This window comes from Carcharhinus amblyrhynchos, chromosome 12, assembly GCF_965287045.1.
Source record: "Carcharhinus amblyrhynchos chromosome 12, sCarAmb.v2.hapA, whole genome shotgun sequence".
NCBI lineage: Eukaryota > Metazoa > Chordata > Chondrichthyes > Carcharhiniformes > Carcharhinidae > Carcharhinus > Carcharhinus amblyrhynchos.
The window spans coordinates 87,825,402-87,841,567 of record NC_137335.1 but is presented as its reverse complement, the minus strand read 5'-3'; the positions used below and the strand labels follow the sequence as shown (position 1 = coordinate 87,841,567).

Below are 16,166 nucleotides of genomic sequence, written 5' to 3'. Positions count from 1 at the left end.
TATGGACGAAAAGGGATTGGTTTAGGTTAGAGGGTCATTCTTTTTTTAACTGGTCGGCGCAACATCGTGGGCCGAAGGGCCTGTTCTGCGCTGTAATGTTCTATGTGTGCATGCCCCTCGATTGACAACAAGGTGGACCGACACCTGTGGCGACTGGGGCATTTTCACAACTTCATTGCAAAGTTAATGTCAGCCTACTTGTGACTAATAAATAAACTTAAGTTTTTATTCAGTGCATGACTCACACATAGTCCACAGCCAGAATCACTTGGAGACTTTATTCACAGCTTTGTAGTTAAATGTTTGATAAATGGTAAGAATACAGGAGAAGCAGATGTTAGTTAAACTCCTCTGGCTTACGTTTGTAGATTCATTTTAAATACATCAAAATACATCTTAAACTCTTATAATTTGAAGACATTGCCTGTGCCGATGCAGGTTTCTTGCATCCTTTATGTATAAAACCCAAATCATTTTACCCACTAACAACCCTGTTTCTCCACTCTCTGTACACAGTGAACAGGTTATTAAAGGATCTTTTAATTAGTTATTGATCAGAGAATGGAGAAATCCTACCCAAGAATCTCTCAGGAGAGGAAACTGAAGACAATTGAAAAAAATCAATCAAATTAGGTTACAGCGATAACCACTGCCCCGCACAGTCAACCAGACTTGGTTACTGTAAATATTATGTTGTCTGATTGGACTTTATTTTTTCAGTCCTGGGATGCAGCTGGGCCAGTGTGCACTGCCCATCTAGAATTAACTTTGTGAAGAAGGTGATGAGCCACAATGTTGACGATTGCAGTCCATGAACAACACCCATAGTGCTGTTCAGGAGTGAGTTCAAGGAACAATGATATGTTTCCGAGTCAGGATAAGCAGCAGGGAAGGGTCTCAATAAAAAAGGTGATGGTCCTGATGAGGCTGCTGACCTCTACCCCACATCTTCCGCCCAGTTATTGATTCACTAAGGGTGATGTGTAAACAGGACATGGGCAGGGTTGCCCACCCTGCAAGTCTCCTAGAGGGCCACTTTACTAAGGGCACCATCCTCTCCTAGGACACAATTTCCTCTAAATGTATTTACTCCACCCACCATCCCCAAAAGGCTGTCATATTTGCTTAAACACAGCTTACAAATAGAATGATCATCCTCCTCCAGGGACCCCCATTGCAGTTCACTTGTAGATATGTCTGCAGGAAGGAGGGGATGGTCCAAGGACCATCAATGGAACTGAGTGTTTCCACAACAAAGAAACATTCAGAACAAGACTGCAACATCCAGAAATATTTACAGTGAGAAATAATCTACTTTGGACCATAGAATCTTAAATACAATGCTGCGCTTAACACAGCTGGAAATGTTCTCAGAACCTGCAGGATCAAGAACTCTTATCTACAAATATTTAATATCCCAATCGCTAATTATTGCTTCCATTGTTTTCTAATGTCCTCTTTCTCATTCTTGAATTATACAAAGCCAGGACTAGAATTACTGCAAAAGTTGGGACGTGGAGCAGTCTCTTGTAAACCATGGCTGGGTGCAATGTCAGATGTTGGCTATATGCTGAAGCTGCTTTTGTTGTGACCTGTCCCACGCACAGTCTGCTCCGACCCTCTAACCTCACGCCTTCTTTGTGCCACAGCAAACTCTCGCCTTCATCTGGTCATCTGTTGCTGCTCAGCTATATTCTTTACCTCCTCTTGCTGAGTGACTGGCAAGAGCTCCTGTACAGGTCTGAGACCATCCATGCCCTAACAAGAGGCAAAGAGGAATTGTGGACCAGTTTTGAATAGTCATCTGTCACTCCCTGCAGAACCTGTTTACTGTTTGAATCAGTGAGATGTGCAGTTTGTTCTTTCCTCTTCAACACTGTCACTCACTCTGTCAGCAGTTGCTGAAGGAGGCTTTTCTGTTGGCCCTGCGGAGCTTGTCCACGCGCTTGGCTTTTCTGGGACCCCATGGAGCCTGACTGGTTCAAGTAATTGTCTCCACCAACCACATTCACTGTACACTGAACGTCAGCAAACACTTGGACCTGTTGTACCTGTCAGGAGAAGTAGGACAGCAGTAAGCACTTGGACATGAGTGACCAGTTGAGGTCAGATGTTACAAAAAGGAATCTTTGCTAAACTGTTTACCTGCTCAGGGCACATTGAACTGATTGAAGGCAGCTGCATGGTCCCCATGTGCATCTGTCCAGACACCTGGCTGAGGTTGCTGACAGAGCCAGGTCCACTGTCCATTGACACAGTGATACTCATGTTGTTATACATCCCCAGATTGCCTGGTTGCTGTGGTCCGGCCTGTGTGTACACACTGGAATATAAGGAAGTCCGCATCAGTTACACACACAAACACAGACACAGCAAGGTACATCGATCAGTGGCTAACTGAAGCAAGCAGTGGATGGGAAGTTGCAGTACCTATTGTTTTCCAGAGTGTCTCTCTGCCACACCTTTGCTTCTGGTGTGTCATATCCAGGTGTGGCTGGAGCTTGTTGCATCACAGTACTCTGGGCTGGCTGGACAAAAGCAGACAGTGTTGGGCTGTTGGGGCTTAGACTTGGAGCCACAGGTACGTCTCCCTGTTGAGGTAAAGCTGCACAATAATTGGTACCGGTTATAAACTGTCAGTGTGAAAGCAACACATCACAAAGCAGGAACTCAGACTGATATCCCCTTGCTCCAATTCCTGGGAGCTTCAAATGCCTTATAGAAAAACTGAATCACAACAGAAAACTTGAGCTGAGTTCCTGGGACCTGATTGTGTCAGCCTGTTAACTCAGATCAATCGTCATGCACTTCATAGCACCTATTTCTTACCTGAGGTTGGGTACTGTGAAATCTTCTGCTGGATTTGGGGCATCAGACCTGCCCTGGGCTGTGGCCCTGTATGACTTGGCATTCCTGTATTCGACATTCCCAATCCATGGAGAGAGTTGCACGGGTTCGGCTGGGGATCAGCACTGGACACCGGTGGTGTGAATGGGCTAGCTGATGAAGACTGGTTCCCTGGTGTGCTGAAACTGGGTGGGTACTGGATTGGTGGAGGAGGGCAAACCAGGCGGGGTGAGACGTGCTGTCTCATCAGTAAGGCATGTTGCTGCATCATCTGCCACTGTCTGTGCTGCTGGCTGATGTATTCACGTTGTCGCTGAGCAACCATCTTCGCATTGAGGGGGGCCTGGAGAGAGAGAGAGAAACATTACAGAAACATCACTATTCTAAAACCCCTCCAAACCCAATCTGGGATTCCATCATCAGTGCTCTGGAATGTATTTGGAAGGATCGCCATGGTGTTTTAGTGTTCTGTATGTATCTGGAAATCTGTGTCAGATACCTGCATGAGGTAATCCACTAGGATCTCCAAGTCTGCTGGAGAATACAGGAGTGGGGTGTGAGGGTGCGATATCTCTGTTTCTTACCTGCACTTCCAGCTCCGGCGCTCTGAGTGCTGCTACATGGTCAGGGAAACCTAATGTGATCTGTATGCTGATTGAATACCTGGGCAGGGTTATGATGTATCCCAGCACGCAGTCCAACCCCCATCAAACTGGCACCTCCCAAATGACCCATCACAGCTTGTCGATTCTGGTGCATCTACAGAGAAAGCAGAGTGACCCGCATAATCATTGCAGCAGCCAGGGTTCCCACACTTCACTCACATCTCAAACAAATCACACACCAACCGCAAGTTTCCCACAGTGCCCATACTATACATACCATGCTGTTTGTGTGAACATTGCCCACACCATGTACACACTACCCACACCACCCATCCCATGTACACACTACCCACACCGCCTATCCCATGTACACACTACCCACACCGCCTATCCCATGTACACACTACCCACACTGCCTATCCCATGTACACACTACCCACACCGCCCATCCCATGTACACACTACCCACACCGCCCATCCCATGTACACACTACCCACACCGCCCATCCCATGTACACACTGTCCACCCCATGTACATACTGCCCATCCCATGTATCCACTGCTTGTGTCTCACACACTACAGCGACTGCGATACCCCCTATTTCACCTTTACAGCAATGGTGACGAGCCCTCTGTGATGATTCAGATGTTTGATTTAATGACTTTGGATTAGTTAGTGGAGAGGTGCATTTCTGGGAGGAGTTTATGTAGATAGAGGTTTGTACAGGAATGGGGATTATGGTTCATTCAGGACAGGGGGTTTCTATGGGACAGAGAAGAGGTTTTTGCAGTGGATAGCTATACAGGGTGGCAGCGGTTTATATGAGGCAAATTACACTGACCTGTTGTCCCTGTAGCCTCTGCTGTAGCTGGAGTCGGAGCTGGTTGGTGACAGTGGGTGATCGCACCAAGCTGTGTCTTGAATGTAGCATCATGCTGCTGAGGTAAGCTCCTCGAGATGTTATTTCACCAGGCACTGGGCTGAACGTGAGCTGCTGCTGGGCTGGGCCAGAGGACAGGTTGGGTACAGTGCAGTTAGGAGAGGCAGGCAAGTAACCCTGCTGGCATAGCGCAGACTTTGGCTCCACTGACACGTATGTGTGAGGCATTGCTCGATTTTGAAGCTGACCAAGTTCTCCACTCTACAGCAGATGGAGCAAGGCAAAGGGAGTGAAAAATAATGATGCACAAATTCCAGAGCTCAGAATAGTCTCCGATCTTTCTACTGCCTAATGGGGCATTTCACATCCAATGTTCCCAGGCAGGTAAAGAAAATTAGATACAGAGTAAAGCTCCCTCTACACTGTCCCCCATCAAACACTCCCAGGACAGGTACAGCACGGGGTTAGGTACAGAGTAAAGCTCCCTCTACACTGTCCCCCATCAAACACTCCCAGGACAGGTACAGCACGGGGTTAGGTACAGAGTAAAGCTCCCTCTACACTGTCCCCCATCAAACACTCCCAGGACAGGTACAGCACGGGGTTAGGTACAGAGTAAAGCTCCCTCTACACTGTCCCCCATCAAACACTCCCAGGACAGGTACAGCACGGGGTTAGATACAGAGTAAAGCTCCCTCTACACTGTCCCCCATCAAACACTCCCAGGACAGGTACAGCACGGGGTTAGGTACAGAGTAAAGCTCCCTCTACACTGTCCCCCATCAAACACTCCCAGGACAGGTACAGCACGGGGTTAGATACAGAGTAAAGCTCCCTCTACACTGTCCCCCATCAAACACTCCCAGGACAGGTACAGCACGGGGTTAGGTACAGAGTAAAGCTCCCTCTACACTGTCCCCCATCAAACACTCCCAGGACAGGTACAGCACAGGGTTAGATACAGAGTAAAGCTCCCTCTACACTGTCCCCCATCAAACACTCCCAGGGTAAGTATATATATATGTGTTACATACAATAATATAGGAATTAAATATATTAATGATCCATTCCACATTTAGCAAAACTCTCATATGTTCACATTACTATGTAGGTGTTACGGTTGCACATCTCACCCTGCCACGTGCTGATCACGCTGTTAGATGGCCATTGTGCTGTATTCTAAACTGTGGATTTGTGAGCCTTTGTAGTTTGCACTGTACACAAAACCAGCCACACATCAGCCTGTTGTACTAAGGTTGAACTGGCACGTTGAGGAGAGGTAGTGTGTGCTATTTCCTACTATCCACTGTTGCTACTGACTTGCCTGAATGAGTTTGTCGATTCCAAGAGCCTTGTCGATTTCCACAAGCTCCACCTCATCTTTGGCGCTAAGAAACGAGACGAGTTGATCGAGGAGTGCCTTCTCATCATTCCGTCCCTCGGTGCTTGTCGGAGGGCACAACAGCTGATCCATCTGGGAACTGAAGCAGGCCCTGAGAGACCAAGAGGCCTATTAGTGTTATTCACTTTAACATGCAGCACCCCCTCAAGGTATCACTCCATCACAGCATGCAGATACTCCCCATCACATTGCTCCACACAGCTGAAGGGCGCACACACATGCACACTCACCACATGCATGCACACACTCACCCCGTGAACAAATGTGCACACGCACACACATTCACGTATGCACGTACCACACATAAATATATGCATGCTACACACACACACAAATGAGGTAAGGACTGTTCTGCCTCAGATTTGATATTTCTCAATTAAAGCATTTCCTTCTAAGGAAATTCATTTTGGCCAAAACTATGGCACAGCAAACCTCCGTCAGTCCCCCAGATTTCTCACTGCAGCCCAGTTGCTCTGCACGCACACGCAGACACACACACACAGTTACTCTGCACACACACACACAGTTACTCTGCGCGCACGCGCACACACACAGAGTTATTCTGTGCGCACGCGCACAGTTACTCTGCACACACACACACAGTTACTCTGCACACACACACACAGTTACTCTGCACACACACACACACAGTTACTCTGCACACACACACACAGTTACTCTGCGCGCACGCGCACACACACAGAGTTATTCTGTGCGCACGCGCACAGTTACTCTGCACACACACACACACACACACACAGTTGCTCTGCACGCACACACACAGTTACTCTGCACGCACACACACAGTTACTCTGCACGCACACACACAGTTACTCTGCACGCACACACACAGTTACTCTGCACGCACACACACAGTTACTCTGCACGCACACACACAGTTACTCTGCACGCACACGCACGGTTACTCTGCACGCACACGCACGGTTACTCTGCACGCACACGCACGGTTACTCTGCACGCACACGCACGGTTACTCTGCACGCACGCGCACGGTTGCTCTGCACGCACGCGCACGGTTGCTCTGCACGCACACGCACGGTTGCTCTGCACGCACACGCACGGTTACTCTGCACGCACACGCACGGTTACTCTGCACGCACGCGCACGGTTGCTCTGCACGCACACGCACGGTTGCTCTGCACGCACGCGCACGGTTGCTCTGCACGCACGCGCACGGTTGCTCTGCACGCACGCGCACGGTTGCTCTGCACGCACGCGCACGGTTGCTCTGCACGCACACACGCAGTTGCTCTGCACGCACACACGCACACGGTTGCTCTGCACGCACACACACAGTTACTCTGCACGCACACACACACAGTTGCTCTGCACGCACACACACAGTTACTCTGCACGCACACACACACAGTTACTCTGCACGCACACACACAGTTACTCTGCACACACACACACAGTTGCTCTGCACGCACACACACAGTTACTCTGCACGCACACGCACGGTTACTCTGCACGCACACACACAGTTGCTCTGCACGCACACACACAGTTGCTCTGCACGCGCACGCACAGTTACTCTGCACGCACACACACAGTTGCTCTGCACGCACACGCACGGTTGCTCTGCACGCACACACACACAGTTGCTCTGCACGCACACACACAGTTACTCTGCACGCACACACACACAGTTGCTCTGCACGCACACACACAGTTACTCTGCACGCACACACACACAGTTACTCTGCACACACACACACAGTTACTCTGCACACACACACACAGTTACTCTGCACACACACACACAGTTACTCTGCGCGCACGCGCACACACACAGAGTTATTCTGTGCGCACGCGCACAGTTACTCTGCACACACACACACACACACAGTTGCTCTGCACGCACGCGCGCACACGGTTGCTCTGCACGCACACACACAGTTACTCTGCACGCACACACACAGTTACTCTGCACGCACACACACAGTTACTCTGCACGCACACGCACAGTTACTCTGCACGCACACGCACGGTTACTCTGCACGCACACGCACGGTTACTCTGCACGCACACGCACGGTTACTCTGCACGCACACGCACGGTTACTCTGCACGCACACGCACGGTTACTCTGCACGCACGCGCACGGTTGCTCTGCACGCACGCGCACGGTTGCTCTGCACGCACACGCACGGTTGCTCTGCACGCACACGCACGGTTGCTCTGCACGCACGCGCACGGTTGCTCTGCACGCACGCGCACGGTTGCTCTGCACGCACACACGCAGTTGCTCTGCACGCACACACGCACACGGTTGCTCTGCACGCACACACACAGTTACTCTGCACGCACACACACACAGTTGCTCTGCACGCACACACACAGTTACTCTGCACGCACACACACACAGTTGCTCTGCACGCACACACACAGTTACTCTGCACGCACACACACACAGTTACTCTGCACGCACACACACACAGTTACTCTGCACGCACACACACAGTTACTCTGCACGCACACACACAGTTACTCTGCACGCACACGCACGGTTACTCTGCACGCACACACACAGTTGCTCTGCACGCACACACACAGTTGCTCTGCACGCGCACGCACAGTTACTCTGCACGCACACACACAGTTGCTCTGCACGCACGCGCGCACACGGTTGCTCTGCACACACACACACAGTTACTCTGCACACACACACACAGTTACTCTGCGCACACACACACACAGTTACTCTGCACACACACACACAGTTACTCTGCGCACACACACACACAGTTGCTCTGCACGCACACACACAGTTGCTCTGCACACACACACACAGTTGCTCTGCACACACACACACAGTTACTCTGCACACACACACACGGTTGCTCTGCACGCACACGCAGACACACACACACAGTTACTCTGCACACACACACACAGTTACTCTGCACACACACACACAGTTACTCTGCACACACACACACAGTTGCTCTGCACGCACACACACAGTTGCTCTGCACGCACACACACAGTTACTCTGCACGCACGCGCACGGTTACTCTGCACGCACACACACAGTTGCTCTGCACGCACACACACAGTTGCTCTGCACGCGCACGCACAGTTACTCTGCACGCACACACACAGTTACTCTGCACGCACACACACAGTTGCTCTGCACACACACACACAGTTGCTCTGCACACACACACACAGTTGCTCTGCACACACACACACAGTTACTCTGCACACACACACACGGTTGCTCTGCACGCACACGCAGACACACACACACAGTTACTCTGCACACACACACACAGTTACTCTGCACACACACACACAGTTACTCTGCACACACACACACAGTTGCTCTGCACGCACACACACAGTTACTCTGCACGCACACACACAATTGCTCTGCACGCACACACACAGTTACTCTGCACGCACACACACAGTTACTCTGCACGCACACACACAATTGCTCTGCACGCACACACACAGTTGCTCTGCACGCACACACACAATTGCTCTGCACACACACACAGTTACTCTGCACGCACACACACAATTGCTCTGCACGCACACACACAGTTGCTCTGCACGCACACACACAATTGCTCTGCACACACACACAGTTACTCTGCACGCACACACACAATTGCTCTGCACGCACACACACAGTTGCTCTGCACGCACACACACAATTGCTCTGCACACACACACACAGTTACTCTGCACGCACACACACAGTTGCTCTGCACGCACGCACACAGTTGCTCTGCACGCACGCACACAGTTGCTCTGCAGTCACACGCACACACGGTTGCTCGGCACGCACGTGCGCACACGGTTGCTCCACATGCATGCACACACACGCATGCACACAGTTGCTCTGCCCGCATGCACACAGTTGCTCTGCACGCATGCACACACACAGTTACTTCACATGCATGCACACACACACACACAGTTGCTCTGCATGCGCACACACACACACACAGACACACAGTTGTTCTGCATGCACACACACAGACACACAGTTGCTCTGCACACACACGAACACATACACATAGTTGCTCTGCAGGTACGCGCATACAATTGCTATGCACGCGCACACAGTTGCTCTACATGCACACGCGCACGCACACACACTCACACACACACTGTTGCTCTGCATGCACACACACACACAGACACACAGTTGCTCTGCATGCACGCACACACAGAGTTGCTCTGCACGCATGCGAACACATACACAGTTGCTCTGCATGCACGCGCATACAATTGCTATGCACGCGCACACAGTTGCTCTACATGCACACGCGCACGCACACACACTCACACACACACTGTTGCTCTGCATGCACACTCACGCACACACACACAGTTGCTCTGCATGCACGCACACACAGTTGCTCTGCACGCATGCGAACACATACACAGTTGCTCTGCATGCACGCGCATACAATTGCTATGCACGCGCACACACAGTTGCTCAATGTGCACGCACACACACACACACTGTTGCTCTGCTAGAACTTGTACTTTTGGTGCTACCCTGAATTGACTCAAAGGTTGAGTATTTTTGCTCACCCATCCTCATTTCTGTCTGTCTTGCTGCTGTTGCTCCAGGTTTGCTGCTCTTCCGTCCTGGACATGGAAAGTTGCTGTCCCCTGAGCCCTGAGTCCAGTTCTGGCAAACCTTCCAACAAGGAGACAAACACCAAGAAACAAAAGGAACAATCAAACATGGACAATACATTAGCTTTAGATAAAGACAACCATAACTCAGACAGGATATTAAACCCACTCCAATTCATCCCCAGCTCCCCAAGCTCCTCCTCACAGCAACAAAGGGGTCGGAAAGACAAGGGAGGAGGGGCAGGAGGTTTGTTTGTGGGGGTGGGGAGATGTTTGAGTGACTGGGAGAGGGGTAGTGCAGTTAAGGTGACAAATACTCAATGGTCAAATATAACCTACTCTTAAGGCGCTGAAGTGTCCTGGTCACGCTGTTGGAGTGCAGTGGGTCACACAGCTGCTCCTTCCTCTCACCTCTGGATACCAGGCTGTTATTGGCCACGTCTGACTGGCAACTGTTGGGCAACTGAGCAGCTTCCTCCAAGGTGGGTAACATGTGATCAAGCTCTGTGAACTGAAAAGACATCACAACTTTCAACGTGCACATCCCCACTTCCAAAAACAGCACATCTAGTGACTGAGAAATTCCCTGAAACTTCTTGACTCTTTAAAAGAACAAAGAACAAAAACAGCCCGGGAAACAGGCCCTTCGGCCCAACGAGCCCATGCCGCCATTTTAACATTACCAGTCCCCCCTCCATCCATGACCCTTATCTATACCCATGGCATTCCACATTGAGGGAAACTAATTTAGGGACAATTTATTACCTCCAATCAGCCTAATAGCACATCTTTGGGGTGTGGGAGGAAACCGGAGCACCCGGAGAAAACCCTTTAAGATAAACACATGGGAGAAAGGAATACAAATTTTTGTATTTAGGTTTAGAGTGGGAGGAAGTTTGTGTGGAGCATTATATCAGCACAGATCAGGTCAAGAAGAACATAGAACATAGAACACTGCAGCGCAGGACAGGCCCTTCAGCCCACGATGTTGCGCCGACCAGTTAAAAAACAATGACCCACTAACCTAAACCAACCCCTTTTCGTCCATTAACCTATCCACGGATCTCTTAAACGCCCCCAAACTAGGCGCATTTACAACTGCAGCAGGCAGGGCATTCCAATCCCTCACCACCCTCTGGGTAAAGAACCTACCCCTGACATCCGTCCTATAACTACCACCCCTTAATTTAAAGCCATGCCCCCTCGTGCTAGATTTCTCCATCAGAGGAAAAAGGCTATTACTATCCACCCTATCTAAACCTCTAATCATTTTATATGTTTCAATAAGATCCCCTCTTAGCCACCTTCTTTCCAGCGAAAACAACCCCAAATCCCTCAGCCTCTCCTCATAGGACCTCCCCTCCATACCAGGCAACATCATGGTAAACCTCCTCTGCACCCTCTCCAAAGCCTCCACATCCTTCCTATAATGTGGGGACCAGAACTGCACACAGTACTCCAAGTGCGGACGCACCAGAGTTTTGTACAGTTGCAACATGACACTGCGACTCCTAAATTCAATCCCCCTACCAATAAACGCCAAGACACCGTATGCCTTCTTAACAACCTTATCTACTTGATTCCCAACTTTCAGGGATCTATGTACACATACACCTAGATCCCTCTGTTCATCCACACTATTCAAAGTCCTCCCGTTAGCCCTATACTCGACACATCTTTTGTTCCTACCAAAGTGAATTACCTCACACTTCTCCGCATTAAACTCCATCCGCCACCTCTCGGCCCAGCTCTGCACCCTGTCCAAGTCTTCCTGCAAACTATGACACCCTTCCTCACAATCTACCACACCTCCGACTTTGGTGTCATCAGCAAATTTACTAATCCACCCAACTATACCCTCATCCAGATCATTAATAAAAATTACAAACAGCAGTGGCCCCAAAACAGATCCCTGAGGCACACCACTCGTAACCGAACTCCATGACGAATATTTACCATCAACCACCACCCTCTGTCTCCTATCTGCTAGTAAAAAGTCTGACAACACCAGGTTTTAGTCCAACCTATTTATTTGATAATATACTCACAAGCTTTCGAGGGGACTGCCTCTTCGTCAGGTGAAATCAAGGCAGTCCCCTCGAAAGCTTGTGAGTATATTATCAAATAAGTAGGTTGGACTAAAACCTGGTGTTGTCAGACTTTTTACTGTGTTTACGCCAGTCCAACGCTGGCATACCCACATCATGACTCCTATCTGCTAGCCAATTCCTGATCCAATTTCCTAGATTACCCTCAATCCCACACATCTGCATCTTCTGCAGAAGCCTACCATGGTGAACCTTATCAAACACCTTACTAAAATCCATATATACCACGTCAACTGCCTTACCCCCATCCACCTCTTCGGTCACTTTCTCAAAAAACTCAATAAGGTTAGTAAGGCATGACCTACCCGCTACAAAACCATGCTGACTATTTCCAATCAATTCATTACTCTCCAAATAACTATAAATCCTATCCCTAATAATTTTTTCTAAAACCTTGCCCACAACAGAAGTAAGACTCACCGGTCTATAATTCCCGGGGAAGTCTCTGTTCCCCTTCTTAAACAATGGGACAACATTCGCTATCCTCCAATCTTCCGGTACTATACCAGAGACCAACGACGACCTGAAGATCAGAGCCAGAGGCTCTGCAATCACCTCTCTTGCCTCCCAGAGAATCCTAGGGTAAATCCCATCCGGACCAGGGGACTTATCTATTTTCAAACCCTCAAGAATATCCAGCACATCCCCCTTATCAACTGCAATACTGTCTATTTTACACCCCTGCAACCCAGTGTCCTCCTCAGCTATATTCATGTCCCCCTGCGTGAACACCGAAGAGAAATATTGGTTCAATGCCTCTCCAATCTCTTCCGGTTCCACACACAACTTCCCTCTGCTGTCTGTAACTGACCCTAATCTTGCCCTAACCAACCTTCTGTTCTTGACATACCTATAGAACGCCTTAGGATTCTCCTTAATCCTATCAGCCAAAGTCTTCTCATGTCCTCTTTTAGCCCTTCTTAACTCACTCTTCAACTCCCTCCTAGCCAATCTAAAGCTTTCTAGTGCACTACCTGAGCCCTCAAGTCTCATCTGAACATAAGCCTCCTTTTTCTTTTTAACCAACGAATCAACTTTTTTAGTGCACCTCGGTTCCCTAGCTCTACCAATTCCTCCTTGCCTGACAGGGACATACCTATCAAGGACTCGCAGTAGCTGCTCCTTGAAAAAACTCCACATTTCGGACGTTCCCAGTCCCTGTAATCTCCTAGTCCAACCTATGCTTCCTAATTCTCTCCTAATAGCCTCATAATTACCCTTCCCCCAGCTAAAACTACTGACCCGAGGTTCATGCCTATCCCTTTCCATCACTAAGGTGAACGTAACCGAATTGTGGTCACTATCACCAAAATGCACACCAACTTCCAAGTCTAGCACCTGGTCTGGCTCATTTCCCAGCACCAAATCCAATATAGCCTCACCTCTAGTTGGCCTATCTACATACTGAGTCAAGAAACCTTCCTGCACGCTTTGCACAAAAACTGACCCCTCTAATGAGCTAGAGCTATAGCTATTCCAATCAATATTAGTAAAGTTAAAGTCCCCCATAACAATTACCCTATTACTTTCACTCCTATCCAGGATCGTCTCCGCAATCCTTTCCTCAACCTCTCTAGAACTTTTAGGAGGTCTATAAAAGACTCCCAACAGTGTGACCTCTCCTCTCCTATTTCTAACCTCAGCCCATACTACCTCAACCGACAAGTCCTCATCAAACTTCCTCTCTGACACCGTGATACAATCCTTGACTAATAATGCTACCCCTCCCCCCCTTCTACCTCCTTCTCTACTCCGACTGAAGCATTTGAACCCCGGAACCTGCAACAACCATTCCTGACCCTGCTCTATCCATGTCTCTGAAATGGCCACAACATCAAAGTCCCAGGTACTGATCCACGCTGCAAGTTCATCCACTTTATTGCGAATACACCTCGCATTAAAGTATACACATTTCAAACCCTGCTCTGCTTCACCCCCACAATGCCGTGCATTGCAGTCCCCATCTATGCCCCCCTCACTTTCACCCCCTCTACTCAGTATCCCACCCCCCGTCTGAATCAGTTTAAACCTCCCTGCATAGCCTTAGCAAATTTTCCCCCCAAGATATTGGTTCCCCTCTGATTCAGGTGTAGACCATCACTCCTATAGAGGTCGCACCTTCCCCAGAATGAGCCCCAATTGCTCAAGAACCTGAACCCCTCCCTCCTGCACCATCCCCTCAGCCATGAGTTCAAACTTTCCCTCTCCCTGTTCCGCTCTACACTATCCCGTGGCACAGGCAAGAGTCCCGAGATAACCACCCTGTCCGACTTGGCCTTAAGTTTCCACCCCAACTCCATAAATTTCTGCTTAATATCCCCTTCCCTTAACCTCCCTATGTCGTGTGTCCCCACATGAACTACGACTTGGGGTTGATCCCCCTCACCCTTAAGAGTCCTGAACACCCTCTCTGAAACATCCCGGACCCCAGCCCCTGGGAGGCAACACACCAGCCCTGAGTCCCTACCATTACCTCTGACTCTCCTATCCGTCCCCCTAACTGTGGAGTCCCCAATCACTAGGCTCAATCTTTTACATCCCCTAACCACCTGAGCCTTCACAGCAGGCTCATCCCCAGAGACCTGCTCCCTTTGGCTATCTCCAGTTGATTCCTCCTCAACTGTAGCCTCCAGGACAGAAAACTTATTTTGGAGGGGAACAGCCCCAGGGGATTGTCCCCCCAATTGCTTCTTTCCCCTCTTCCTGGCAGTTACCAAGACCCATTTCTAGGAGTGACAGTGATAGCCTTTTTCCTTGGATGGAGAAAGCTAGCACGAGGGGGCATAGCTTTAAATTAAGGTGTGGTAGTTATAGGACGGATGTCAGGGGTAGGTTCTTTACCCAGAGGGTGGTGAGGGATTGGAATGCCCTGCCTGCTGCGGTTGTAAATGCGCCTAGTTTGGGGGCGTTTAAGAGATCCGTGGATAGGTTTATGGATGGAAAGGGTTTGGTTTAGGTTAGAGGGTCATTGTTTTTTAACTGGTCGGCGCAACATCGTGGGCCGAAGGGCCTGTTCTGCGCTGTAATGTTCTATGTTCTATTACCCACACACATCACTGTCCCCCTTATCCACCCACCCACCCCCCCATTACTCACACACATCACTGTCTCCCTTATCCACCCACCCCCCCACTACCCACACACATCACTGCCCCCCTTATCCAACCCCCCCATTACTCACACACATCACTGTCCCCCTTATCCAACCCCCCCACTACCCACACACATCACTGCCCCCCTTATCCACCCCCCCCCACTACCCACACACATCACTGCCCCCCTTATCCAACCCCCCCACTACCCACACACATCACTGTCCCCCTTATCCACCCCCCCACTACCCACACACATCGCTGTCCCCCTTATCCACCCCCCCACTACCCACACACATCACTGTCCCCCTTATCCACCCACCCCCACTACCCACACACATCACTGTCCCCCTTATCCACCCCCCTCACTACCCACACACATCACTGTCCCCCTTATCCACCCACCCCCATTACCCACACACATCACTGTCCCCCTTATCCACCCCCCCACTACCCACACACATCACTGTCCCCCTTATCCACCCCCCCACTACCCACACACATCACTGTCCCCCTTATCCACCCACCCCCATTACCCACACACATCACTGTCCCCCTTATCCACCCCCCCACTACCCACACACATCACTGCCCCCCTTATCCACCCCC

The 16,166-nt window shown here is 50.0% G+C and overlaps 1 protein-coding gene across 9 annotated transcripts in view; it reads right to left on the bottom strand.

The window, feature by feature from the left end:
- Positions 1-259: 259 nt before the first annotated feature.
- Positions 260-16,166, bottom strand: part of ncoa1 (nuclear receptor coactivator 1) — a 120,844-nt gene continuing 104,937 nt past the window's right edge. For all 9 annotated transcript variants that reach the window (XM_080200899.1, XM_080200894.1, XM_080200893.1 and 6 more), the window contains 9 exons: positions 10,697-10,868; positions 10,310-10,418; positions 5,658-5,826; positions 4,295-4,594; positions 3,511-3,606; positions 2,830-3,190; positions 2,431-2,605; positions 2,146-2,323; positions 260-2,051 (listed from right to left, as the gene is read on the bottom strand). In XM_080200899.1, coding sequence (XP_080057025.1) covers positions 1,884-2,051; positions 2,146-2,323; positions 2,431-2,605; positions 2,830-3,190; positions 3,511-3,606; positions 4,295-4,594; positions 5,658-5,826; positions 10,310-10,418; positions 10,697-10,868 — 1,728 coding nt within the window. In that variant the 3' untranslated portion in view covers positions 260-1,883. The remainder of the gene's footprint in view (positions 2,052-2,145; positions 2,324-2,430; positions 2,606-2,829; positions 3,191-3,510; positions 3,607-4,294; positions 4,595-5,657; positions 5,827-10,309; positions 10,419-10,696; positions 10,869-16,166) is intronic.